At 35.6% G+C, this 27,357-nt stretch overlaps 3 protein-coding genes and 1 long non-coding RNA gene across 5 annotated transcripts in view; 2 read left to right on the top strand and 2 right to left on the bottom strand.

Annotated features, from left to right (window-relative positions):
* Positions 1 to 1,376: 1,376 nt before the first annotated feature.
* Positions 1,377 to 9,315, bottom strand: LOC120349988. Its single transcript, XR_005570561.1, has 2 exons — positions 8,195 to 9,315; positions 1,377 to 2,169 (listed from the first exon to the last, which is right to left on the bottom strand). It is a non-coding gene; the product is annotated as an uncharacterized LOC120349988 (long non-coding RNA).
* A 46-nt stretch (positions 9,316 to 9,361) lies between these two features.
* LOC120349987 lies at positions 9,362 to 12,415 on the bottom strand. The gene is made up of 2 exons (XM_039421766.1): positions 11,000 to 12,415; positions 9,362 to 10,348 (listed from the first exon to the last, which is right to left on the bottom strand). Exons 1-2 carry the CDS (start codon positions 12,359 to 12,361, stop codon positions 9,536 to 9,538), a joined length of 2,175 nt encoding a protein of 724 aa, XP_039277700.1. The 5' UTR covers positions 12,362 to 12,415; the 3' UTR covers positions 9,362 to 9,535.
* Positions 12,416 to 14,103: 1,688 nt separating this feature from the next.
* The window catches only part of LOC111050811 (WD repeat-containing protein 3), a 39,441-nt gene continuing 26,187 nt past the window's right edge, over positions 14,104 to 27,357 (top strand). Inside the window, exons 1-6 of one of the 2 annotated variants that reach the window (XM_039421764.1) lie at positions 14,104 to 14,274; positions 18,688 to 18,900; positions 19,865 to 20,074; positions 22,499 to 22,696; positions 23,964 to 24,119; positions 26,007 to 26,209. In XM_039421764.1, coding sequence (XP_039277698.1) covers positions 18,730 to 18,900; positions 19,865 to 20,074; positions 22,499 to 22,696; positions 23,964 to 24,119; positions 26,007 to 26,209 — 938 coding nt within the window. In that variant the 5' untranslated portion in view covers positions 14,104 to 14,274; positions 18,688 to 18,729. The remainder of the gene's footprint in view (positions 14,275 to 18,687; positions 18,901 to 19,864; positions 20,075 to 22,498; positions 22,697 to 23,963; positions 24,120 to 26,006; positions 26,210 to 27,357) is intronic. The other variant, XM_039421765.1, reaches the window with a different exon arrangement.
* LOC111050813 (peroxiredoxin 1-like) lies at positions 14,324 to 15,307 on the top strand. Its single transcript, XM_022337173.2, has one exon. It carries the CDS (start codon positions 14,693 to 14,695, stop codon positions 15,275 to 15,277), a length of 585 nt encoding a protein of 194 aa, XP_022192865.2. The 5' UTR covers positions 14,324 to 14,692; the 3' UTR covers positions 15,278 to 15,307.

The following is a 27,357-nucleotide window of genomic DNA, read 5'->3' as shown; positions in this document are numbered from 1 at the left end:
ATGGATTCAAGCTTTTTCTAGATTCTAGAGTGTTTGATAAAAAGCATCAAGTCACAGAATGAGATAAGTCATGAATCGTAGATCATGCGGATTGAAGACCGGGGAGGCTTCAGCAAGTTTTTAGATTCTAGAGTGGTGGGTGAAAAATCACAGAATAGATAACTAGACCCAAAAAATGGACTGTGGACCCAGAAATTCAAGCTCTTTTGCTGTATTCAGAAAGTTATAGTTTTTAAAATAGTTAAGCTATATAGAATGAGTGTAGGTGGAAAAAGGTTTGCTAAAAGATGCAAGTATACAAACTCTTGTATTACTAATTTTTACTTTCCTTGCCCTATTACCATAGGTAAGGAAAGTATTGCTTTCCGAAAAAAATTAAGGTACCCCAATTTGTAAATTTCTATACGTTTCGAGGTCCCCTGAGTCCAAAAAAGTGTTTTTTTGTTTCATTGGTCTGTATGTGTGTGTGTGTGTGTGTTAGAGTGTATGTGCGTCTGTGTACACGATATCTCATCTCCCAATTAACGGAATGACTTGAAATTTGGAACTTAAGGTCCTTCTCCTATAAAGATCCGACACGAACAATTTCAATCCAAGATGGCGGCTAAAATGGAAAAAATGTTGTCAAAAAAAGGGTTTTTCGCGATTTTCTCGAAAACGGCTCCAACGATTTTGATCAAATTTATACCTAAAATAGTCATTGATAAGCTCTATCAACTGCCACAAGTCCCACATATGTAAAAATTTCAGGAGCTCCGCCCCATCAATGCAAAGTGTGATTTTGGATTCCCAATTATCAGGCTTCAGATACAATTTAAACGAAAAAAATCAAGTGGAAAAGATTAAGCATAAAAATCTCTACAATTAATGTTCAGTGACATTTTTACCTTAAATTGGGAAATAAGCTCGAAATTTGAGAAAATGTGTTTATTCCATAATGCAAACTGTTGGCAACTGTTGATTCTATTGAATCATTCACTATGAAGAGATAGCAGACATCGTGTGTCTCCAGTGTTATTGTCCTGTCACCAGCTGGCAGATCTTTGAATAGTAGACTTGAGATGCGCGTGTACACTAGCGTCAGGTGATCAATTTTCATAACGGCAAGGAAAGTTGTGTGAGTGCGCCACACCAGATTTTTAATTTTTTGCGTAAGGGTATGACCACATTGGATGCTTATGTGTAGCCTAAGTGCATGCGTGACCATGCATTACCAAGCGCCCATATGAGAAACAAAATCTGGAAAGAGCAAAATGGTAACTGTGGCGTGCGTGGCGAGCATGACAGTGCTCTCCAGTAGAGCTGCCACCACCAGGTTTTTAGGGTCCTGGGCCCTGCTACTTTTATAGGATAATATTATTAAATAAATACGCAAATTCACCAAAGTAATCTCACTCTATTGAAAAAATCCCATAACAAACATCTATACTCTCTCTCTCTAAACATAATCACTCCTCAATCACATTACTAAAAACTACATCTCACTATCTCAAGCACAACCTTCCTCTAGCGCGTCTCGGAACGTTCTCCCTCTAGTTTCGCCTCTACGCGGTCATCACTCTCTCAGCTCACCAGTTCAAAAGTCCAATTTGGTGGCCTGAGTGATGACTCCGCTATTCTAATAATTAATATCCTATGAGAGCGGGGTGTTTGAATTGTTACATCACCCCTCCGCATGAAAAAGATGTGGCATATACAATTACTGGCACATCTTTAAACTAAGTTGAAATCAAATAAAATTTAAATCTTGACAATATCGTTAAATATAGTTAATACATTTTCATATTCATTACATTTTAAAAATTTATATAATAAAATTCAAGGAGAGAGAGTATCATACTTATACATTTGAATGATGAATCTAGTCTAATTTTACAAACAATAAATTATTGGCACAGAGCAAAGCAGAGTCCTTCTTAACACATTAGGCTACCATAAAGTTCTCCCACATAAAGTTTTAAATTTCTAATCATTATAGTCCCCACCACACATTGGTCACTTTTGAACACCCAGCGATTTTGAAACTGTTGAGTTGACTCTTAGGCAGTGTCGTTGCCGAATGTTGTCTCCTGCATTATCTTCTCGAGGTGACCGCCTCCTTCAACTCGGATGGTGGTGTGCCTGTGGCTCTGTTGCTCTGGCCTCTCTGTCCGTTCGCAAAAGGCACTCCTGCGAGACAACACAAAAACTACGACCAGTATCAAGCTTATACTTATTATACATATTATTAAATACAGCAATAAATTGTCAATTTTCTATTACACTAAACATAAATTATTCTCATGTTTCAATATATTAGATTTTCCTAAGTCAATGCTGATGACTTTATTGAATAAAGTAGGCTTCTTCATACTTATAATATCTTACTTTCAAAACTTTTTTCATCTCCTAAATTAATTTTAATATATAATAATAGCATAAGGTATAAATATACTACAAGTTTTCATAGTTCCTTTGGTGTGAATTAAAGCAAGACATGAAAATTCTTCAATAATAGAATATTATGCATTTCGTTTTCATTCACAAAATTAGTGAATCAAAGTTTCATTGGTTTTCCCATGGACATGTTTAGTTTTTTATTATTAGTTTCAATCACACAAATCATTCTTCCACAATCATCAACATTCACTGGCCATCACTTTCACACTCCATACTTACTCAACATACTAATCATTCACACCTTGTTTTAGTTCTTTATTTTTGTTCCTGTCTCAAGTAAACTTGCTTTAATTCTTTCTCACCAACATTTAAAGTTATCATCTTGAAGTAATACAAAATAAATATCCATAATAAAAATAAACTTCGACATATATAAACTTCCTACTGAATATTATAATTGAATAAATAAATGAATAATCTATCGTATGGGGTCATTCTTTTACATTAATATACAATATATATTTATATCTCAATAATCATGGACATAATCAATACACTACATAATCGTTATATCTTCTTGGTTTTTTCCTTTTTCTCTTGTGTTTCGAGTTTGCATCGTTATCTGATTCATTTTCATCATATGCTTCCTCTTCTCTTACTTCGTCATTGTTATCGTCGTCGTCTTCATCTTGCTCTTCTTCGTTTTCCTCATTGACTTCTATTTGTTCTCCATCTTCCTCTTCTTCTTCTGGATCGTTTCCTTCTCGAACTTCATTTCCAGCTTGCTCATAGTACAACGCTGGTTTTATTCTGTTTACATGTACAACTACGTTCTTTCCTCTTACTCTCAATACTACATTCAGTTTCGATTTAATTTCTACAATTCGATACGGTCCTCTCCATAGCTTTGACAATTTCTTCACTCTCTTTCTTTTAATTTGTGGTACATAAAGATAAACTTTTTGTCCTACACGATATTCACTTGTTTTAGACTTTTTGTCGTACTGCTTCTTCTGCGTTTTCCTTGCCTTCTCTTGGCACTCAACTGACATTTCTTTTATAGTTTGTAGTCTACTTCTAAGATCTTCTATATAATTCGAATAAATCTCTGTATCTTCAGTTAATGTGAGATCAGCTTCAAGCGGTGTTCTCATTTTCTTTCCGAATACCATCTCATAAGGTGTGTATCCAATTGATTCGTGCTCTTGCGAATTGTATGCCATATTCACCATGGGAAGCAACTCATCCCAGTCATCTTGATTTTTGTTGACATAATGACTCAACATTTTTGGTATAGTTCTGTGAACTCTTTCCGTTCTACCATTACTCATTGGGTGATAAGCTGTTGTTTGTAGTTTTCTTATTCCTAGAAGTTTGCACATCGATTTCATCAGATCAGACGTGAAATTAGTTCCTTGATCAGTAATTAATTCCATTGGTACGCCGATTCTTGTTATCACTCTCTGTATTAGTGCTTGTGCAATAGTCTCAGCAGTTTGATCCGGTAGGGCGATAAAATCCCCATATCTAGTAAAATGATCAATTACTGTTAGGATGTATCTGTTTCTTGACTTTGATAACGGAAGTGGACCTAGAATATCACATGACAGTCTGTATCCAAACTCGGTCACTTCTTTAAATTCTCCTAAGGGTGCTTTCGATTTTCCGTAATCTGTTCTTTTACTACATTCTTCACACGCTCTTATAAAATTAGTTACATCATTCTTCATTTTAGGCCAATAAAACTTTTCTTGAATTCTTACAATTGTTTTCTTAATGCCCCCATGACCGGCATAAGGAAGATCATGGTGGAGACTAATAACTTTCTCTCGAAGGCTTCTTGGTATAACAATCAACTTCTTATCATGTTTCTTGAAGTGAATGATCCCTTCTGGACTCAATTTGAAACTAGGATACTCTCGAAGGCGCTGACACTCTTCGTCTGCTCTCTGCTTCTCTCTTATGATTTCCAAGTCTAACAGTGGAAGATTCTCAACTGTATTCTTGTATATAACTCTGCTTAAGCAGTCTGCATTTGAGTGTTTAACACCAGGCTTGTGAATTACTTTATAATCGTACTCAGCTAACTTCAAAGCCCATCTGGTTAGTCTACTTGATGGATCTTTCAGTGATAAAAGCCACTTGATAGCACTATGATCAGTATATAAAGTGAATGATCGACCATAGAGGTAACATCTAAAATATTTAACAGCCCACACAACTGCTAATAGCTCTCGCTCTGTTACACTGTAATTTTGTTCAGCTGAATTGAGTTGTCTAGATGCATATGCAATAACATGTTCAACTCCATTGATTTCCTGAGCTAAAATTGATCCAATTGCGAAATTACTGGCATCTGTGCTAAGAATAAATGCTTTTGAGAAATCTGGATAAATAAGTAGCGGTTCTGTGATTAGTTTTTCTTTCAACTTTTGAAAAGCGGTTTCACATTCTTCATTCCAGTCAAAATGTTGATTCTTTTTAGTTAATTTTGTAAGCGGTTTGGCGATTTCGGCGAATTTTGGAACATGTCTTCTGTAATAACTGCATAAACCTACAAAACCACGGATTTCTTTTTCATTTTTAGGTCGAGGAAACTCTTTGATTGCTTCAATTTTCTTAGGACATGGCTTGATTCCATCCCTGTTGACTATGTGACCTAGAAAACTTATTTCTGGCTTAGCAATTTGACATTTTTTCAATTGAACACTCAAATTGACTTCTCTAAATCTATCCAATACTTCGGCAATATCTTCAGTGTGCTGATCTATTGTAGGGCTGAATATTAAAATATCGTCCATGTACGGTAAGCATGCTTTTCCTTTCAATCCTAACAAGGTAGAGTCTACAAGTCTTTGAAACACTGCTGGTGAATTGATAAGTCCCATTGGCATTCTTGTATATTCATAATGTCCATCAGGAGTACTGAAAGCAGTTTTTTCTTGACTCTCAGGGTGCATTTTGATTTGGAAGAATCCAGAATTCATATCAAGTGCTGTGAAATATTTGCTACCTCCTAATGAATCTAATGTCTCGTGGATATCAGGTAAAGGCCATACTTCTGGAACTGTAATTTTGTTAATTTCTCTAAAATCAATACACATTCTGTATGTAATAACACCATCAGGACCTGGTTTTTTCGGAACAATAACAACTGGTGCTGACCAAGGTGATGAACTGGTCACAATGATTCCTTTGTCTAGCTGTTCCTGAATAAGTTTCTTCAAAACATCTCTCTGTGAATGTGGTACCCTGTACGGTCTTTTATTAATAGGGGGGTGATCACCAGTATTAATTTTGTGTTCTACTGTTGATGTGCAGCCTAAATTCTCAATTCCTTCAAGACTAAAAATGTCAATATATTGCAAAGTATATTTCTCATCTTAATTCTCTCTTCATTATCCAAATGACTCAACTTTCCTTCTAATTTAGCTGCAAACTCCTCTGTTCTGTTTCTAGTTAGCTTCACTTCTTTATAGTTAGCATCGTGTTCATCATTGCTTGATTGAGACTCTTCAACATTACAAATTAATGTGTTCTTATATAATGTTAAATCTTCATTGGTTACATTTGTTACTTTAGTCCAACACATACCATTCATTACTTTAGAAAGACTTCGGGCTATTAAAATTCCATGAACTTTGACTGTTACAGGCTCTGTTATTATTACTTTGTTTTCTAATTCATTTTTCAATTCTTTATTGGTTTTTCCCAATTTGATTTGTACTATTCTCTCCGACCTAGCAGGTATTGTGAGATTGGTTCTACAATACGCATTAACATTAACTGTTGATTCTGAGGGTAATTTTGAAGTTATCGGTTTTGATTGGATATAATTTTCTTCTATCTTTGAATTTGTAAAATCTGTTTGAGTACTTCCTTCACTTTTCATACTTATAGTTTTTGATTGAGTATTTTCTTCTTCAACCTTCATATAGCCACTCTTTTTGTAATCTTCATTGGAACTGTTTCTTTCATAAAGTCGCGCAACTTGCCTTCCCTCCATAAATAATATACTACGATCAAGGTCTATGACTGACTTTTTAATTTTGAGAACATCATATCCCAGTATTGCAATATAGGTGTCTGGTAAGTCAACTACTATTAAGTCGCATTTTACCTCCATCCCATTCAGTTTTATAACTTGCACTCGCATAAGGGCTCCAGCGATGCCTCTAATTAGGATGTTGCTTGGAGTGATTGTGCCAGTTACGATTTGTCTTGTGATAAGGGATACTTGTGCTCCCGTATCAACTACAATCTTTCCTTCCACTCCTCCAATACTACCATCCACAACTAGTTCTTCGGCACTATTTTGGCATAATGTAGTTACAATTTTGGGCTTACTTCGTCTCGCCTGTCCAGACCTATTACAAAACTGATCTGAATTTACTAATGTTTGGGGTTCCCAACGGCGGTCTTGAGCTCCCCGTTGTCGTTTAACAACTTCTCTTGATCTTTTCGGTTGTCATTTATCTTTTTCCCACTTCCCCAACAATTATGTGCAAGATGTCCTCGCTTGTTGCAATTGTTACAAATTTTATCTGCGGAATATTGTTTCATTCTACATTCAGTTTCTAGATGACCCTTTTTCTTACAAAAGTTACAAACTCTAATGCCCACTTGTTGAGTGTCAGTGTGTACAACTCTCTTCCTACAATGTCTAGCGATGTGTCCAATCTTCCCACAGTTATAACAATTTTTTTGAGTTATTGTGCTATATACTTTTCTAGATGGCTCCTGTTCATTTTGGAAGGGTTTTCTATCCAGGTTGGAAATCGCTATGGCTGTTGTTACTGCTTCTTTAAAGGATGTTGGGAATTTGATTCGAGTTTGTTTCCCTATTTCGCCAAGTAATCCTCTTAGGAATGACTCCATGGCTCTCCTATCAGCTTCTTCCCTTAGTATTTTATTAGCTTCATCACTTGCTGTTACTCTAATCGTCTTCCTACTAATGTTCATGACTCGGTCTGCATATTTTTCAATTGACTCTCCTTTATTTTGTTGGATTGATGCCAATTGCTCATAGTAATAGCGACTTGGTAGGCTATCACCAAAACGCTCAACCAAAGCTGCTCTAATTTCAGCTGCAGATTTTGCATTCCTACACCTATCATCTGACTTGAAAAACAATAATGCACTTCCGGTAAGTTTTAATCTGATAATTTGTGTCTTTTGAAATTCTGACCAGCCACACAAGTGAGAGATTCCATCAACAGTGTCAAGAAAAGAATGGATTTGATCTGACTGCTCTCCATCGAATGTTGGAATACTGCTAACTAGATCGAAATTTGGTTTGACATTTTGCTCAGGGGGTGTAACAAGTTCTACATCTACTAAATTTGTATCTGTTCTATTTAGGTCTCTGTTAACAGTTTCGTTTAGTGTGATACTAAGTTGATTTAATCTAGCTGATAGCGCTTCAAAAGCAGCTTGAACTTCTACTTCCTGCCCTTCAAAATTAACTCTCTCAGCCATTTTAATTTTTATAATTAACCTTTCATTTGCATAAATAAATAACTCTCATAAAACAATAAATTTAATCTATCAGCTTTGTGTGACCTAGATAATTTCCTGAAATCTTTTCATCTTAAATTATTTTATAATAAACAATATTGATATCTGACCTGATCGATTCAGCATAAATGAACATTAATAATTTGATATGAGCTCTAAATAAACGAATGTAGACCTATCATAAAATGAATTCATCGGGAAGTCTATCTCCAACATAAACGCCACATAAATATTCGATAAATATATAAATAATAACAATAATATTTTCAATATAGAAAGAGCTGTATAAATTGCTCACCAAATTTAATTGATGTCTTCATCTCCATTGTAGAATGCCGCAAACGTTGCCCCAGTAGTAGATCCATGTTATTACAGTTGTCATCCGCCGAACAGCTGGTAGAATGACAGCGACAGTCTCTATGGAGTCGTGTAGCCTGAAGAGCGATGAACCTGGTGACGTATTCGCCAACACCCAAAAGTTGGAGGAAGCCCACGTCACACCTCTGCCAATCCCCACCTCAACGTTTCGCTGGTTCGCTGCCCGCGTTCTGCTGACTCAAGACACTTCCGCTTTCCAGAGTTCAACAATCGCGCTCGGTTTCATATTTCATCCGAATAATTTTCGAACTCACTGTTCAACAGTCTTTAAAATTGAATTTAATAATTTTTTTAGCTGCATCATTTTTGAGACGTCAACGTTATTTAGAAAATATTACTGCACGGATTTGATATATTGAACTATGAATTGAAGAAATTTCACCTTTTGTCCGAATTCATGTAGAAATAAATTTATACTGATCATTATTTGGTAGTTAATAAAGTTCTCTTCATCTTCACAAACTAACGAAATACATAATACACATAATCAAGAGTTCAACACAATCACGTACACACATTCAAAAACGAATTAAAATTTAGTAATGCTTAACAATAAACTTTGAAACTATCACGGCACCAATATTATCTTTCGGAGACAAGTTTTACTGTTCTTTCACGGTTGAAATACTTTTAAAAAGTTTTCAGAGTTCGGATCCCACCGCCAAGTCACCACTTGTGGCGTGCGTGGCGAGCATGACAGTGCTCTCCAGTAGAGCTGCCACCACCAGGTTTTTAGGGTCCTGGGCCCTGCTACTTTTATAGGATAATATTATTAAATAAATACGCAAATTCACCAAAGTAATCTCACTCTATTGAAAAAATCCCATAACAAACATCTATACTCTCTCTCTCTAAACATAATCACTCCTCAATCACATTACTAAAAACTACATCTCACTATCTCAAGCACAACCTTCCTCTAGCGCGTCTCGGAACGTTCTCCCTCTAGTTTCGCCTCTACGCGGTCATCACTCTCTCAGCTCACCAGTTCAAAAGTCCAATTTGGTGGCCTGAGTGATGACTCCGCTATTCTAATAATTAATATCCTATGAGACGCGATAAGGCGCCATCATCACCCCTCATACTTCATACTTCTGTCCTTCGTCATTGACCAGCTTCCTGGATGGACGGCGTCATTTTATATTCAGACCTAATTTGGTCGTCGTTGATTGTAAAAATTTTTACAAAACTTGTCAAACATTAACGTTTTTTAAAATTAAAAATAGATCGAGATGGTCGATTGGATTCTAAGTCACTTGAATCAAATTAAAGACTTGTCGGCCTCAAAGTATTCAGCCACAGAGTAGAATGGCATCCCACGCAGCCAGGCTCTGATCCTTCCACCAAAACTTCTGTCATCCAGATCCCTCACCATGTCCGGCAGCGCATTGAAGATCTTCTGTGCCAGTACAGGGAAACAGTCTCTTTTCTTGTTCAATCTGCAGAAGGGTACATCAATTTTTGCTTTCCCTCTGGTATTATACAAATGCTTATCGGCTCTTCTTGTCATTGAGTGATAATGACTTTTTATGTGTAGCAAGGAGAGCAGAATATACTGGTTGAACACCGTATAGATACCCAGTCTGATGAAGATCGGCCGACAGTGATCAAGGTATCCGGCTGAGTCCAAAATTCTTAATGCCTTTTTCTGTTGAAGAAGCACATCATTACATCCGGGCGCATGTCCCCACATCTGCAGTCCGTAGATAATATGGCTGTGGAACAAGGCAAAGTAGACTTCAACAAGATGCTTCCTTGAAATAAGAGGCTTTAGACGTCTGAGTAGAAATATCACCCTGGATAGCTTCAGACAGAGTTTGTTGGTATGGCTACCCCAGGTGAGTCTTGAATCCAGCGTAAATCCTAGTAGCTTGACCTCAGTTCGATTGATGAGCTGGTTTGTACTGAGGCTACAGGTAGTCTCTTGTGTCTTGTCTTCATTTAGACTCAGCTTATTATTGTTGAACCACTGTTTTGCTTGTCCAAAAATATCTGCAGCCGCCTTCTGCGCCAACACTGGTGTTCTCCCTCTGGCAAAGATTGTGGTGTCGTCAGCAAAAAGTAGGATGCCTCCCTGCAAACCAAGGTCATTGATCATAATCAGAAAAAGGAGGGGTCCAATCACTGATCCTTGTGGCACCCCATGATTAACCTGTAGAGGACCTGAGTTAACTCCCTCCAGCGAAAGGATCTGCCTTCTGTCTGTTAGGTAGGATTCCAGGGTGGCAAGGACCCGACCTACAACTCCATACGCTTCAAGTTTCTCCAGCAGAATATCATGCGGGACACACTCAAATGCCTTACTCAGGTCTGCCAGAGCCAACGCCACTGAGTCCCCCTCTTCAAAAGAATCTAGGATGTCACACACCAGCTTGGAAACAGCTGTGACTGTTGATTTACCGCGCCTGAAACCGTGCTGCACACTTGAAAATAGGTTATTGCTCTCAAAGTGGTCCATTAGTTGAATCTTCATAAAGGCTTCAAAGATCTTGGCCAGTGCGGGAATAATAGAAATTGGCCTGTAGCTTTTCAGGGCTGTAGGGTCACCCTTCTTGAAGATAGGCACTGTTCTAGCCAGTTTTAGGGCTGTGGGGATATATCCTTTGCTAAGGCATGCATTCAACACTACACTAAGAGGATGGGCAATGACATCAATAATAGATTTCAACAGGTCAACTGACATACCGTAGATATCTTGAGTCTTTTTATTTCTGAAGTGACTCACCATTTGAATAATGTCTTCTGGTGTTACTGGGTCCCAGTTCTCCATTTCTACAGTACCATCTCTGGGTTGCTGAAAGAGTCTGCTAGCAGCCACCTGTGTTCTGTCTGTTTCTGGTAGGGCACTGACAATTTTTTCCACCTCCTGTATCAGGAAATTATTGAATTCATCAGGGCTTGCTTTGACTCTTGGCTTCAAACTTTGCTTACTTGGTCCTGAAATACTTTTTACTAGGTCCCAAGCAGCCTTACATTTGTTATTGGCCTGATTGATTGAGCTAATGTTAGCCTCCCGTTTTGCAAGGTCCACCTCCTGCCTGTAAATCCTCTTTGCCTTAATGTATTGATTATGGATGTTCTTCCTCTCTTCCTCATCGAGACAAGATTTCCTTCTGCAATCCAGAGCCAAGACAAAACTCTGTAGCTGAAGTAACCCAGGCGTATACCAGGCATTACTTTTTTGCCTACTTGAATTTATTCTCTGGGCCAGATGGCTCTTTTTTATTCTTGTCATTTTTGCAGGAAAGATTCTGTCAAACACGTTAGAGAATTCTTTAAAAAAGGAGTTGAAGAGCTCTTCTGGGTCATCCATTGGGTCAGACAGAATTTCGGTCCAGTCTAAGTTGGCCAAGGCTGCTTTAAGTTGTGGAATCCTCTCAGGGTCAATTTTTCTAGAAGATTTAAAGTAATTGGAGTGCCAAGGTACAGAATCTGAAGTTTCACTCACCGACTTCAGCCACAAGTTCATTATGACAGCGTCATGATCAGCAATCATAGGATCCTGGATGTCCACCTCATAGTTCCAGGAGTCAAGAGAGGTTGCAATGGTATCCAAGCAGTTGTCACCTCTAGTTGGAGCATGACTCGTGATGTACAATCCATGACTCTGCAGCAGAAACCTGAATGTGTGATATATGCTGTTTTCTTCATTCAAGTGGATATTTACGTCTCCGCCAAGAACTATAGGCATGTTCAACTTGTTCAGGCTTGTCAAACAATTGTCCATGGCAGTGAAAAAATGCTCAACATTACCATTTGGGGAACGATAAACTGCGATGACAATTACATTGTATTTTTCGAGTTTTACTCCAGATAGTTCAATGTCAAGTTCCCTACAAAACATACTCAAGTCAACAGGACTAGACAATAAATCCTCTCTTAGATAGACTGCAGTTCCTCCATTCTTGTGATTTGAGCGAAAGTATCCTGCTCCAAATTTCAAATGTTCAATAGTATTGTAGAATTCAATCTCCTGGCCAAGAAGATGATGCTCACTTATACACAAAACATCTGGATATGACTTTCCAACAAAGAGAGAAACCAAATTAATTTTTGATCTTAAGCATTGCACATTTACAAATATCATTTTAAAATTGGATAGGGAATAATTATCCTCACTCTGAGCGTCCAGGTGAACTAATTCACCTCTATTTGCTTCGGGCGAATGGAGTTTAAATCACCTGCTTCAGGTTGTTTGACCTACACTTTAGATTTATATAATTATATTAATTGAATTCATGGAAATTGAAGTACCTTTTTCAGTCAGTTTATGATTAGTTGATGAAATTGATTATCAATAGAGAAAATTATTATAATTTTATCAATACAGAATTAGTTAAATGAATTGTCGATGTACTGAGTTCTTGGTCAATAATAATTTAATATTGGTATTTATCCAATCATTATTTTTCCAGAAGTTATTTCATTTGAATTAGAAAATATTTATAAGCTCCTATCAATATGTCATTAGTAACAATGAATTGTTCAAAACATGAATTTAATCAAATAAAAAATGGCCCATACTTCTGTATTCATGTTCGCATGTTTTCCACTTGTGATGGATAGCCAAATATTGTATGGCGAGCTGCACGGCGAACTGATGGACAAACACATTATTAGTTCAGTTTTTGCGTACCTATAAAATTGTAGGATGGGGAGGAACAAACTACGTTCACCTCAACCCCCTTATAAAAGTGCAAAAACTAATAATCAAAATCATCAAGCAGAAGCCACTTTCTTCGTTATCCGTCAGACCAGCTCTACAATGAGTTTGTTGTGATGGACGCAAGACAACTCTACTCCCTAGAAATTATTTGCAGACTACACAAAAACCCAGAAAGCTTTCAAAACAGAAACCACTGTCATAACACAAGGAATAGAAGCCTTCTCATCACGAACGTGGCTAGGAAGGTAACATACCAACAACACTACTTCAACCACCTAGCACCAAAATACCACAATTTACTTCCTGTGCACATCAAGATAATAGAAAACTCAAGAAAATTTAAATGCGCCATTAAAAACTGGATCAAACAACTGGAAGGCATAATATAGGAAACATAAATTTCGAACAATATTTGTAAGCTCACTTTCTCAGGGGTTATTTGCACCCCCACTCTAAACTTAATGTATTACTATTACACCTGCTCTAGAACATGGGTTTTCCATAGTTGAGTAGATTAATTTCCGAAAAAATGAAATTTATTTATATTTGTAAAAAAATTTCATAAATTGTATTTGAATATTGTGTAAATTTTATTGATTAGATTGCTTATTTGTTTTATTCTTAATGGGAATAAATGTATTATTATTATTATTATTATTTTTATTATTATTATTCATTGTATATTTTTCCCCCCGACTCAGATGTCCGATTGCTGTCTCATTCACCCAATTATCAAATGAAAAGCCTGTTTGACTTATAGTAAAGATAATAATTATTATTTAATATTATGTAATTTTTTACAACATACAGTTTTTATTCATCAGAAGCCAATACCAATATCAGTCCAATAAAAAAATCCTTTCTGTCATGTTCCCCGTAGCGAAGCACGGGTAACTGCTAGTTACCTATATATTGCGTAGGGACGTCCATATTGTATGTATTGGATCCAAAACTTATACGTTTACTTACCATCAGAGCCAATGCTTTTCATTTTATTTAATTTACTTTCAAAAGATAGTCAAAAATACTGCACATTATCATGAATTATTGGATGTATCTATCAGCAGTGATCACTTGGATGAATAATAAAAATGAAATAGAAGAGCGTAATTTGATTTTGGCGCTGCTCCTGTTCTGATATACAGTAGGCTGATCGTAATAACAGTTATCGATCTAGTTGGCCTTGGCTTTATGTTTATGTTTTTTATAGGTTATAGGTGATTGAGGTTATAGTTAAAAGGTTTTAATTTATTTCTCGTAAAAATTGGATAGACGATCTACAATAGTTCAGTTTAAATATAGAAAAATAGCAAATATTGAATTTTTAGTGTATGGTAAGTACCTATAACCTTAATGGAAACATGATTAAAACTTGTATAACAATAGCAGGAGAATCACACGTGCTTTTTGAAAGTTCAAGTGGTATAGTTTAGGTTTACAATTTATGAAAGTCCTAATGATTTCATGATCACATTTTCAATTTATTATCAATTAACTATACATGAGATCTTTCCTAGTCTTTTTTGGTCTTGAAAATTCAGTTTTCGATATTGTAGCATCTTTCACTTGCGTTCAGCCTTTCACATTCCCTTTGCATTTGTAAAAAACCCTAATTATCACAATCTACCTGTGAGAACTTGTTGCTAGAGTGCTTTCAAGGCTATAGCTGCATTATAATAGCTATTGTTACATTCTCAGCTTTGAATTGCTTCTGTTCTCCTCAATTGCCAAGAGTCAGCGCTGTAAATAGAAATGGCCAGAGTACAGGAAACAGCTCCCGCCTTCGATGGTACTGCCGTCATCAACCAGGAATTTAAAGAAATCAAAATGTCTGACTACAAGGGCAAATACATTGTCTTGTTTTTCTATCCGCTTGATTTCACATTCGTGTGCCCAACTGAGATCATTGCCTTCTCCGACCGCGTTCAAGAGTTTGAGAAGATTAATTGCCAGGTGATTGCTGCCTCTTGCGACAGCCACTTTACTCATCTGGCCTGGATCAACACGCCGCGCAACCACGGCGGACTCGGCGAAATTAACATTCCTCTGTTGGCCGACAAGAGCGGAGCCATTGCCAGGGCCTACGGCATCTACAATGAGAAGACCGGAATTCCCTTCAGGGGTCTCTTCATCATCGATGGACAGCAGAAGATCCGTCACATCACCGTCAACGATCTGCCCGTCGGTCGCTCTGTCGACGAGGCCCTGCGAGTCGTCCAAGCATTCCAGTTCACAGATGAGAACGGCGAAGTGTGCCCTGCTAACTGGAGGCCTGGCAAGAAAACCATGAAGCCGGATCCCAATGGAGCTAAGGAGTACTTTCAAAGCTCCTCCTAGGTTCCTTTATTGAAGTTCACTATTTTCATTTTCGACTACCCTTTCGTTTTGTTTCTTTTGTAAATGATCAAATGTTAAAGTTAATTTAATTTTGGTTTACATTTTTGTTTTAATATTAAAAGTAGATTCATTTTCATTTGTTTGAATATTTAAAGTTAATTAAAATTCCACGAACTCATCACTTGTTTTCTTAGTTTTTATTCAGAGATAGTGATATTTCAGTTGATGTAATATGATTGTTGATGGAGAGGTTAAGTAATTGAAGTTATGTTGTAGCAGAAGTTTGCTAAAAGTGAAGTGGCTGTCTAGTTTTCAAAGGTATCTTGTCTAAAACCTGATTACAGGCACATTTTTCTTACACGTAATTTTACAGCAAGCAGAAAAAATAAAATGCGCACTCGCCATATCTTGAAAAATACCGTATGCTATGAATAGCCTACTCGTAAATATTTAGTAAAGATGTTTCAATTGAGCCATTTTTTGAAAAATACCGTAGCCTATATTATGAATACTGCAACATTGTCTTCAATTTGAAGCATGTATTTTTATTGAATAAGTATTGTTGACTCAATCTTAAGAAAATCAAGTTTATCTAACTACACAAATCGTTGAAACACACACTATGATATTTCATAGTTATAAACACTACTGCTTACATAAGGCTGTATTGCTGTATTCCCACACACCAGTGACATTGAAAGTGATCGGTACAGTGATAATATTATTCCCATACGATCTAATAAGACTATTCATACAATATTATTCCCATACGATCTAATAGGACCATTTATACAATATTATTTCCATACGATCTAATAGGACTATTCATACAATATTATTCACATACATAGGACTATTCATACTTGCACGAACGTGCTGAGGATAGTACAGGGTTAGGCAGGGTGGTGTGGATGATTTGAAATAACAGTTACACACTCATTTTTAAACGAAACTCAAAATTTATCTTTTTAGTGTGTACCTTGGATGTTGCCAATATAAAAATTAAAGAGGAAAAATTGATTATGTACAAAAATAACATCTGTTGAATGCTGTCCGTTTTTGTCAAAAAAGTAAGGGCTAATAATTCGTTTTATGGGGTTACCTAAGAGCACGTGTATACATGAACAAACCACGAACCCTTGAAGCCCTGAGTGAAACAATAACACAATAAATTCGAGCAGTACCACGTTCAATGCTTTAGAGGAGTATACACAACTTCTCACAACGTCTACAGGAGTGTATAAACAAAAACGAACAGCATTTAACAGATTTTTTCTTGTACATAATCAATGTTTTTATTTTTTTCCTCTTCAATTTGTATAATGGCAACATACTAGATACACACTAAAAAAATAAATTTTGAGTTTCGTTTAAAAATGAGTGTGAACTGTTTTTTCAAATCATCCATACCTCCCTGCCCAACCCTATATAATCAGAACTCATGGAGATTATATTCTTGCTTTAGACTAGGGTACCTAGCCTTTTTATATGACACTGAGAAATTATTAAACAAATGAACTTACAAATTTATTTCCAATTGTTGATTTACTAATGTTACCAGGGAAAGTTATTGTACAATTCTATAGCTTCTCTATCAAGTAATGTCAATACTATTTTTAAAAGATATAATAAGAGTTTTTCCTAAGAGTTAAATTTAGGAAGAAAGCCAATGAACATTGTGTTGCAAATAGCTAAAATTCTTCAATATTTGAGAGGTTTGGCTTCATTTTACTCAGATACTAGGAATCAATTGAAGGATTTATTCGTTTATGGTACGTATTGAAGTATGAACATATGAAGAACATATATGAAGTAGGCTATGTATGGAATGCATACTAAAGCTGCAAAAACGGGCTGCTAGGATTACAACTGCAAGCAAACATCATGCACGTTGCAAGCCCATTTTTGTTAGACCATGTAGCCTCAACGTTAGAAGACTAACTTTGTTAGTAATGTAGCCTGACAGTAGTCAGCCACTTCCTTCTTTTCTGCCTCATGTATATCAAGAAAGACCAACAAAATTTGCTAACCCGGACTGATGTACATCACCATAACACTAGGCATCGAGTGCTGTTTGGCATACCCAGGGTGCACCACCAGAGATCGCGGGTATGCTATATGAGTGTAGCTCTACGCTAATTCAACAGGCTACCCCTGCAGATAGAGCTTAGTATTCTCACTCCTGAAAGTGAAGCAGTTGGATACCGTACCAGCAAGTTCGAGAGGGTTGTGACCAGTTTTTTGAAATTCATCGCTTACTATGATGTCCAGGAATTTTTAAACGTTGACCTGTCTCAAATACTATCTGGCCAATATTTGCCAGTCAGTAAGTCAAAGAGCAACCCTTAGATGTTAACAAAGTGTGATTTATCTTGATCGCTGCCATCTTGATTAATTAGTGTTTTTGTTGATTAAATTTTATTGTGACAATGACGCCATCAAATTTAAATTCAAATTTATTTATCCTTGATGATAATTACTAAGTTTAAAACTTAAAGTATAAAATACATTACTTAATAGTTAGATATACAGTAGGTATTATGAGTAATTGCTATATAATATATAAGAAGAGTCTCTGCAAGGTAGTAAAACCTATGCGCAGAGGCCGTCGATTCCACATGTGTGGGTAAAGGATGAAGAAGAAGGTATAAAGAATAATTTTAATTGAGTAAAAGTACCCTGTTCATCAACAATGATTTTTGTAAGTAGGAATGTAATGATTTAGTATTCTCAGTTTTGCCCTTAGAACTTGCAAATTCAATTAATTTTAAACACAATATTTCACTTATAATTACATGTTAAGAGTAAAGCTCTAGTGGTGTTTGAAAAGTCGCCTTAATTGTATGAAAAATTAAATTAACAAATGAAAATGTCATTGAATTACACTGGAAATCTTTTAAAAAAATTATAATTTTTATTAGGGCAGATAGTGAAAAGGATTGATTTATTTTAGGCTATTTTTAAATTCATCAAGAATGGTACTTTCCTGGATCCTTTATGAAGGCATTGAACTTTTTAATTTCCATGTAGTATGTCTCCCTCATCTCCCATGCCTCCACCAGAGTGAGTCAATGCTCTGGATAGATCAGACCTCGGAAACGTGTATTATATGAATGCGTCACTTGTCCTTCCTCAAAGTGGTCCTTATTTCTAAAAACAAAAAGATGCAAAATTCCTTTAAAAGCTCAGCACAATTCAATTATTACAAAACTGTATGATCCATCCAATTATAATAAATTTATAATTATTATTTAACGAAAATCCTAAATAAATGCTGTGATCGATTCACAGCATTTATTTAGGATTTTCGTTAAATAATAATTATATATTAATTAGCATTTGAATAAATGCATTCTCTATTTAATTCTATCTGTATAATAAATTTGTTGTAATTATGTTCTTGTTTTCAGATGTAAGAGATTGCTCGGTGTTGGCTGTCATAACATTCAATCATGGGTCTTACAAAGCAGTATCTCCGTTATGTGCCCAGTGGAAAGTGCAATATCATTAACAGTCCCGACTGTAATTTGGTGTTTGTTCCTTTGAAAGCTATTGAAGGAAGATTTGTGGCTTCTGGCGCTAGTGAAGATGTGATCGTTTGGGATCTTCGATTGGGAGAAAAGGTCAGAAGCTTATTATTCATACTCCACTAATTTTACATAATATTTTGAATCCTGATTTCTTGGATCAATTTTTTTTTATTTTAAGACTGTCACCATCACCAAGTATCTTCAATCCTATCAACTTTATATCTATAATATAATAAAGGAAATAATCGTCTTTTACATGTACGACATAGGAAATCCACGAATGACTCATCATCACGTCTGAACTATTAAACAGATTAACATGCAATTTAACATGAAAATTCTGAATTACCGAGGATTGTCATAGGCCTATTTTCAATGTTATTAATCAATGAATTCCAATTCAATATATATTTATATTCTTACGATGGTGTTATCACCGAAACTAGTAGTTATTTGTATTCTTATTCTATTAATTTCAAAGGGTACTATAATTCTATTTTATAAATCTAATTCAGTAATTGAAACAATATTTATTCAAAATCCGACAAAGTCACTGTAAGTATTGTAGAACCGTTCCATAATTTATTTATGTTGTCAAATTCTACACACTTTTATTTCTTACAGGAACATGGTTTCGTGACCACACAGGTCACATTTTATGAAACTATGGTCCTGTACGAAATAAAACTGTAGAATTTGACAACATATGTGTTTTTTATGTATTCATTCAATTCGTGATTCAAAGTTTACGCAACTATAAAGCCCAACCAAACAGGGAATACTCAAAGTGACTCCGTAGCTTAGTTGATAGATAGTGCGGTTCATGAATCAAAGGTTGCGGGTTCGAGACCTATTAAACTCATATTTTTGCTGGGATTTTTCATCTCCTATAAAGAATATCAACGTAATTTTGAACAAAATAATAAATAATTCAATTTTTCATGTTTCCTGAACTTAAGGAGATTGCTTTATTTTACTACACCAAGGTTTCCTCGGTGCAAAGCACGTCTCACCTGCTAGTTTCCAATAAAGTGAATTGCTAATATTTGTTTTTCAGGCAGTAGTATTCCCTGGTGAAAAGCACGAAGTATCAAAATTGGCGGCCAGTCCCGACAAACAGTCTCTGGCTGTTGGCTACACAGACGGCTCAGTCAAGACATTCAATCTGGAAACATGTGAAAATGTCAGTATCTTCAGCGGTCATAAAACAGGGATTACTTGTTTGAAATATGATCTGATGGGTCATAGATTGGCGTCTGGTGCAAAGGTAATTCATTATCTACTATAAAAATTATTTTTTAGTTGCGTGAAAAAATATGCATTTACTTTTTTAATAGAATAGAATAGAATAGAGTTTATTCCTTTAAGTATATCTATATATAAAAGCGAAATGGCACTCACTCACTCACTCACTCACTCGCATAACTAAAAATCTACCGGACCAAAAACGTTCAAATTTGGTAGGTATGTTCAGTTGGCCCTTTAGAGGCGCACTAAGAAATCTTTTGGCAATATTTTAACTCTAAGGGTTGTTTTTAAGGGTTTAAAGTTCGTCTTTTAGCATGTATATTCTTCTTCTCCCAATCTCTTAATTATAATTGAAATCTCCATATCATATGTTACTATAGAACTATAATCTAGAGAGAGTACCTCTTCGAAACAGTTGTTAACTGGCAACTAAATTAATAATTTTGTCAGGTTGGCATTAAGTTGAGTTGACTTTGTTAGGTTGGCACCAAGTTGAAGATTTAAATGCATTTATCGCGGAAAAATTGATTGAGCACTGCTACTTCAATCCTGGGAATATTATATTACTAGCAGTCAGGCTCGCTTCGCTCGCCATATCCGTTTAGCCAGCCGTTTAGTCTGGACCCCCGACTGGATTGTCCTAATATATGATAAAAATGCCCAAATGAAAAATGCAGGCGAGCGAAGCGAGCCTGCTGATCTCATTCTTGGATGATCCAGTCGGGGGTCCAGGGGGCGGAGCCCCCTGGCTAGACGGATATGGCGAGCGAAGCGAGCCTGACGGCTAGTACATTATAAATTTGGAAACGTCTCAATGTTCAAAAGATACAAAAATCATTGTTACAATTGAAAACACTTATCATATGGTTGATTCAGCTCATACATGATACATGAATTATGTTACTTACTTTCTTACTCCTCAGCTCTACAGGTCTTTACAACCCTTGGCCTCCCTCACGTAGCCTCTCCATCTGTCTCGATCCTTGGCCTGCCTCCTCCAGTTACGAACTCCAAGCGTCCTTAGATCGCGTTCCACATCATCCGTCCACCTAGTTCTTGGTCGACCTTTTCTTCTTCTGTTATATATTTTTTCCTTCCATATACATTTCACCATTCTTCCATCTCCCATTCTCAAAATGTGTCCCATCCATCTTATTATGCCAGCTTTTATCGACCACACAATTTCTTCATTGTTTAAGAACTCCTCTATTTCAAGATTTTTTCTTCCTCTCCAGAGACCATTCTCAAAAACAGGGCCCAAGATTCTTCTCACCACCTTTCTTCCTTTCTTTCCTTTACATGAATTATGTTGCAAGCATATAAATAATGCTGCAATAATCATATCGTATTATAAGTAGCTTATCTTATGATAGTATTTTAGATAACCTGTTTAAAGTGTGGTTTTATTGAAATTTTAGCGTTCCAGCCACTCGGCCACTAAAAACCTCCCAATTTGCATTTGTCACCTCTTGACTTATTATTTTGTTTAATTGAGAAATATCAGAGACAAATAAATAGGTTAAACAATTTTTATTTTTTTAGATACAAAAAAACAGTATCTTTACTGTATTTTTTGCTTTAGGGCTACTCTTAAATATAAATAAAAATAGGAAATTCAAGTACCCTTTTAAAATTGTTCTACCACTACATGTTTCGACTGTAATAATGACCATTATCAAGTGATTGGAAAATATATTTCAATCACTTGATAATTTATTATATAGCCGAAATATGTCGTGATTGAACAATTTTAAAAGGGTAGGCTACTTAGATTTCTAATTTTTATTTAGTATCCTTACTCTATGGTAGAATGTAGAAATTACTTCTTTTTCAAATATACATTAAAGCAGTACTGCTTCCGATCTACGATGTGATACTTTCTGTAGGTACAAAATACGCAAATTGATCCTATAAGATGATGCTGATTTTCTATTGATAAAGCGTATCATATCCCTATAAATATTAATTGACCAAAATTGCCAAAATATTAAATTATTATCCATGAATTAGTAGTAATCAAGCTAAAAAATAGTTTGTTTCATGTTTTACCCAAGTGTCATTGAATGCTTCAAATTCTTAGATTTATTATGACCTTAACGTGTACAGGTGTTCTCTTCTTCCTCCACGAATCTAAAAGATGATAAGTTACATCTATTTCATTAATATGATGAATAAATGAAAATGTTCTATAGATTGAGCGTTTATTTTTTAACAATTCAAATATACTTTTGGACAGCCGAGACGACTAAGGCGTTGCACCCCTCAGTCTGCTAGTGCTACCTGGTGGCGGGTTCGAATCCCGCCGAATCCCATCGAATAAGCATGAACATTTATTAATCTCATCAAATCACCTTCGCACTTTCCATTACCAACGCACAAGCAAGAAACTCATGTGGAAATCATCCGCAATAATGAAAACCCTTCAATATGTGTTCTATTCTAGGATACAGATATTGTTATCTGGGATATAGTGGCTGATACTGGTCTGAAGCGCTTGTCTGGACATAAAGGTCTCATCACTTCGGTGGAATTCCACCAAGACCAAAATGTGCTTGTGTCGTCATCCAAAGACTCCTTCATTAAATTGTGGGATCTCATTTCTGGACACTGCTTCAAAACCATTGCTGGGCACATAACTGAAGTACGTAACCCTCTACCTCAATCATTTTATTATTTACGATTTTCATCTCTAGTTTTAGTTTTTTGTTATAATCTTTTTTATTATCTCAATCATTTTATCCATCTAACAGTTTTCTGCTCTGAATGATTGAATATTCTGCTAGCATCAAGGAGCTGTTCGTTATTCTCTGTTGATGATATAATAACTTATACTTTAATATACGAGAATATTGTATTTGAACTCGAACAAAAATATTTCCGTACTTGTTACGCAAACCGTATCTACTTTAACTGTATAGTGAAGCATACAACATATGTTTCGTATTTAGTATTATTATTTATTGTAGCTTGAGAATCCTAGCTAATAATTCATATAATGTAATTTTGCCGCCAGCCCTCAAGTGTTTTCTATTGGTTACTTGTGTTTGCGCAGTAACCCTTTCTTTGTAATCTAGCGCATGTTCAGTGGAAGCGTCACCCCGGCTTCCATTCGTATGAAGTGATCGCTACGAGAAGCTTCTAATCCTCTGTCGTATAAACCGCTCCACAATATTCTTTTCTTATTATTATCAGTATTGTGGAAAACCTCATTTAATTCTTTTTTTCTTATGATATATTATTATACCGGCCGTGAAAACTCATACCTCAACTCCTTGCCGCAATTATTGTTCCACCTCATTTCCAACCCTTTACCTCAAAATTGTGAAATACCTAAAAGTGCTACAAGACATTCATCATCGACGTGACGTGTGGCCACACCAACGAGTCAACGCTTCAATTACGTATGGTGAAAAGGAACAATATTAAGATATTTAGATTCATTTATCAATTTTATTGTTATTTATCCTCGCATCGCGTTTTGTGGTATCCTCACCCCTTCCTCTGGTCCTCTATTTCAATACAGTCTTATTCTACTACTCTTCTTATTTCCTTAATATCCTCAATCCCGAACAACGTACCTCAAATTAGATTTAGAGGTAATCAACAACTTTTAGAGGAAAACTCTGAAAACGTAGTGTTTCTTAGGACTATAAATCTTTCCCCCCCACCCTTATTTGTCTAAAAGTTGATTGAAGATTTAAGATTTTCTTGTGCTGTTTACTCAGTAGTTAAAATTGGATGTTGGTTTGACCAAACTTGCAATGGAGAATTCTCAAAACTAAACTTATCAAAAGTACCGTTTTGTAGAGGTACAAATTTTCTCCTCTATTTATCTACTAGAACATCTTTCTAGAGAAGAAATTGCATTTTCGAGTACAATAACATAAGTTTATGTTTGTATGTGTTAGGTTTGGGGTCTGAGCTTGATGCGGGAGTCTGATTACATTGTTGCCGGAAGTTCTGATATGGAATTGAGAGTTTGGGAAATGAGCGATGATCCCAGTACAAAGCAGGAGGACAAAACACACACTCTTCTTGGCGAGAACGAACTGGAGGACATTCCCGTGAGTATGACTGTTTTCAACAGTTTTTTCTATGGGACTTGATCTCTAGTAAGTAGGGTTATGAATGATTTATGTTATCCTGTAGCTCAATGTTGTAGGCATAATGTGAGTTTGATGATGATGAGTGAGATGTATTTAAAAAGTGAGTTTTGAACAACATAAGGTGATTTGGAATCTCCAACGTGAGTACCAAGCCTTCGTCACTTGTCATATTCACTTTATATGTTAAAAAATAATCTCATAGTACCTATTTTTAAAAAAAAAAAACTTTATATAAAATTCAAAAGCAACTAGTTTCGGATGTTCGACCATTTTTAAGTTTTATTTAAAGAAAAAATTGAAAATGAATTGAAAAACAGAAACTTAGGTTCAACTCACACTTACGCGACTCAGGTCGAGAAGAGATTCGACTCTAGTCGAAAGCATGTGTTTCCAAATGGTGACACTCAGATCTGTCGATTCTAGTCTCTGCGTCGTCACCATTTGAAAACACATGCTCTCGACTAGAGTCGAGTCTCTTCTCGACCTGTGAGTCGCGTAGTTTGAGTTGAGCCTAATTGTTTTTGTATTTTATACGAAAAAGTTCTATTTGAAGAAAAACTTTGAAATGTTGTGTGAGTGACCTCAATCAAACGACATATTAACCAATGAACTACCCTGCTGAAATAAATAAATACTGCATATAATTTGATTCTTATTATCAATCAATCACTCCATTGGAAAGATATGCATACAATGTTGGGTCTTGCTAAACCCGTAGGTTTTTCAGCAGGTGCCATTTTAAGACATTATTAAGTACAATGATACATTAAAACTAAATAGCACAAGATTACAGTAAATTTTACTATTTTCAAGCAATGAACACTATTAGAAACTCAATCTAATAGAAATTGCTCTAAATCAATTAACTTATTCTTTGTTTAGTTGAAATACTCGTATCTGTGTAGGTAGTTCCTCTAGTAAACGAAAATAATATGTTATCTGAACGATGGAGATGTTGATTATTATAATTAATAATTAGACAAATCGATTATAAATTGTTTAATCTATATATATAAAAGCGAAATGGCACTCACTCACTGACTGACTGACTGACTCACTCACTCGCAGAACTAAAAATCTACCGGACCAAAAACGTTCAAATTTGGTAGGTATGTTCAGTTGGCCCTTTAGAGGCGCACTAAGAAATCTTTTGGCAATATTTTAACTCTAAGGGTGGTTTTTAAGGGTTTAAAGTTTGTCTTTTAGCATGTATATTCTTCTTATTCGCTTAATTATAATTGAAATAAGGCCATACCATATGTTAATATAGAACTTTAATCTAGAGAGAGTACCTCTTCGAAACAGTTGTTAAACTGGTAACTAAATTAATAACTTTGTCAGGTTGGCATTAAGTTGAGTTGACTTTGTTAGGTTGGCACCAAGTTGAAGATTGAAATGCATTTATCGCGGAAAAATTGATTGGGCACTGCTACTCAAATCAGAGCTATTCCTGGGAATATTATATTACTAGCCGTCAGGCTCGCTTCGCTCGCTATATCCGTTTAGCCTGACGTTTAGTCTGGACCCCCAACTGGATCGTCCTAACATATGATAAAAATGCTCAAATGAAAAATGCAGGCGAGCGAAGCGAGCCTGCTGATCTCATTCTTGGACGATCCAGTCGAGGGCCCAGGATATGGCGAGCGAAGCGAGCCTGACGGCTAGTACTTAAATAGTTCTAATATAAAATTAAATAAGAACATTTTGTCCATAGGCTAATTCTTGTATATTTTTATTACTAAACGTTCTTATTTTCTTTGCTCTTGCTCAGTAACATAATATATTGAAAAGATCATAATATTCCATATGAATCTATCTATATATGATAATTATTTGATTTTACAGTCTCCTCTACATTGTTCGAAAGCTGGATCAGTGCTGAGATCAACGAGAGGTCGAGTACTATTTATGACATCTGACAATACAGGATCAGTGTTGGCTGTCCATGGACCCAATGATAGTGTGGAACTCTTTCAATTCTTGTCGGACGCGCAAGCGAGGATCAAAATGAAAAAGCGGCTGAGAAAAGAGAAAAAAAAGGCGACCAAGTGAGTTGATTATATTGTTTTCGATTGATATCTTTACTAATATATAATATTATAGTAGCAGGTAACCCGTGCTCCGCAATGGTCTAATCAAAAACTTGACCTACTGAAATCTTGAAGAATTTAGAATAGACCTATAACCATCCTTGGTTAATTAAGAATCTGGACATATTCATGACATTTGGTAAGTTTTCTGGACATATTGAGGAGATTTCATTTTTCAACATAAAATCTTTCCCGGTGGAAAGCATGGGCTACCTCTTTCCTGCTAGTTATTATATAAATTTGAGTTCAATAGAATCAAAATTGTAGAATTTGTTGAATTAGAAATTAATTCCCTCTTCGTAATGTTCTGTTGTGATTTAATCTTTTGTCAGCAGTTGTGTCATCAAATTGAATGTCTTCAATCTACTCTGTTAATGAATGTTTTAATGTTTGTTCTGATTCTTTTCATTTTATTGGTTCGAATTTTTCTATTCTCTTGATTACCTGGTTCAAATTGAAAAACTAACTCTACCAGGTTTAATTCACAGCCGAAAGGCTCACTGCTCGGTGTATTTAAGTTTTAATTTTCCCAGCTAGAGTATATAAATCTCAATGTTTTTGGTTCGGTTGATTTAGATCTGGTGATCACTCCCACTCCGTTTTCTAATGAAATTAATATGAATTATAAAATGAGTAAAAAAACTTAGTTGTAAATGAAATATTCGCAAATCTATGGATTATTACTAAATGAGCGCAAGATCCGATAATTCATGATAGTTCTGTACTTCCATTCTGTAGTGTTTGATAAGATGAATGGGATGAGTAACGAACATTCTTTGTCTTCCAAGACATCGCATCACCAATATCTAAATTATATAAGCTGAAAGTAATAATGTTCTAAAATGATGTTTCGTTTTTCATGTAATTTCATATTTTATAAATATAAAATTCGGTCTCTCAGTTGTCATCTTCAACTTTATTTGTTTTTCAACTTTATTTTTCATTTTCAAAAATAAAAATTCGTTGATCAAGATTCAAGGAATGCATTATTTGGGTAATTCAACAAGTATATATTATAACCTAATAAACATTTTATTTTCATAAATACATACATGGAGACAACAGGTTAAACCCTTATATGTCTCCTTGAAATATTACAACATTCC

This window comes from Nilaparvata lugens, chromosome 2, assembly GCF_014356525.2.
Source record: "Nilaparvata lugens isolate BPH chromosome 2, ASM1435652v1, whole genome shotgun sequence".
Taxonomy (NCBI): domain Eukaryota; kingdom Metazoa; phylum Arthropoda; class Insecta; order Hemiptera; family Delphacidae; genus Nilaparvata; species Nilaparvata lugens.
Note: the sequence above shows the minus strand (reverse complement) of the source record. Positions and strands in the feature narration are given on the sequence as shown.